This window comes from Entamoeba dispar, genomic scaffold, assembly GCF_000209125.1.
Source record: "Entamoeba dispar SAW760 scf_1105229458585 genomic scaffold, whole genome shotgun sequence".
Taxonomy (NCBI): Eukaryota; Evosea; order Mastigamoebida; family Endamoebidae; genus Entamoeba; species Entamoeba dispar.
The window spans coordinates 1-1,146 of record NW_001853266.1 but is presented as its reverse complement, the minus strand read 5'-3'; the positions used below and the strand labels follow the sequence as shown (position 1 = coordinate 1,146).

The following is a 1,146-nucleotide window of genomic DNA, read 5'->3' as shown; positions in this document are numbered from 1 at the left end:
ACACATAACATCAATGATATACCACAACAATAGTGAAATAGGTATTGTGTTTATCAATGTAAATTATTAAAATCAATTAACATCCAACAACTGTTAGTAAATAGAAGATGGTTGTTTTTAGGTTGTTCATCATTAACATCAATTAATATACCAACATCAATTAGTAAAATAGGAGCTGATTGTTTTTATGAATGTTCATTATTACCATTTATTAATATACCAACATCAATTGGTGAATTCAAAATTAATTGTTTTGCATGGTGTTATTTATTAACATCAATTGACATTCCAACAACAATTAGTAAAATAGGAAGATCTTGTTTTAGAGAATGTATATCATTAAAATCAATTAACATTCCATCAACTGCTATTGAAATAGAAGAGTGTTGTTTTTATGGATGTTCATCATTAACATCAATTAATATACCATCATCAATTATTAAATTAAAAGATGAATGCTTTAGTGGATGTAAATCATTAAAATCAATTATCATTCCTTCATCAATTAGGATTATGGGAAATGATTGTTTTAAAGAATGTTATTCATTGATATCAATTAATAAATTTTGACGTAGACGTTTTTATAAATGTGGATGTGAAGAGGAATTAATGAAAAATAAAAGAATACCAAGAATTTGTTTTAAATGGTGGTAGTGAATGAAATAAAAATACAATAAATGAAATACAATATAAATTGAAGTAGAAATAAATTATAATTGATTATCATTTATAATATTATTATTCTTTTCTTATTTATTCTTTTTGATATTATTCTTTTTTATTGTGTTAAAATATTTATTATTATTTATTGTATATGTTTATTAATTCTTATATATTCTATTTTATCATATTTATTTATTATCTTTTATATCTTTATTATTATTTTATTATTGTTGATTATTCTTATATTCTATATTTTAACTTATGATTTTCTATTATTAAATATAAATTAAATGAATTTGATATTATAGATAAATAAATATCAATTTTATTAATCTATTTGTATTTATATAATATAAATATCAATAAAATTAAATTATAAGTTAAATTAAATGAAATATGAATATGAATAATATTAATAAGAAATGAAATAATTAAATAATAAGAATATATTTAAAATATAAATATCAAATACAGAATAAAATA

The 1,146-nt window shown here is 18.3% G+C and overlaps 1 protein-coding gene across 1 annotated transcript, besides 3 other annotated features; it reads left to right on the top strand.

Moving 5' to 3' along the window:
• Window positions 1–13: 13 nt before the first annotated feature.
• On the top strand, window positions 14–570 carry EDI_335570 (uncharacterized protein; the record flags this gene model as incomplete). Its single annotated transcript, XM_001734760.1, has 2 exons — window positions 14–41; window positions 98–570. 2 exons carry the CDS (start codon window positions 14–16, stop codon window positions 568–570), a joined length of 501 nt encoding a protein of 166 aa, XP_001734812.1.
• Window positions 571–720: 150 nt separating this feature from the next.
• Window positions 721–906: a microsatellite.
• A 31-nt stretch (window positions 907–937) lies between these two features.
• Window positions 938–1,100: a microsatellite.
• Window positions 1,013–1,144: a microsatellite.
• Window positions 1,145–1,146: the final 2 nt, after the last annotated feature.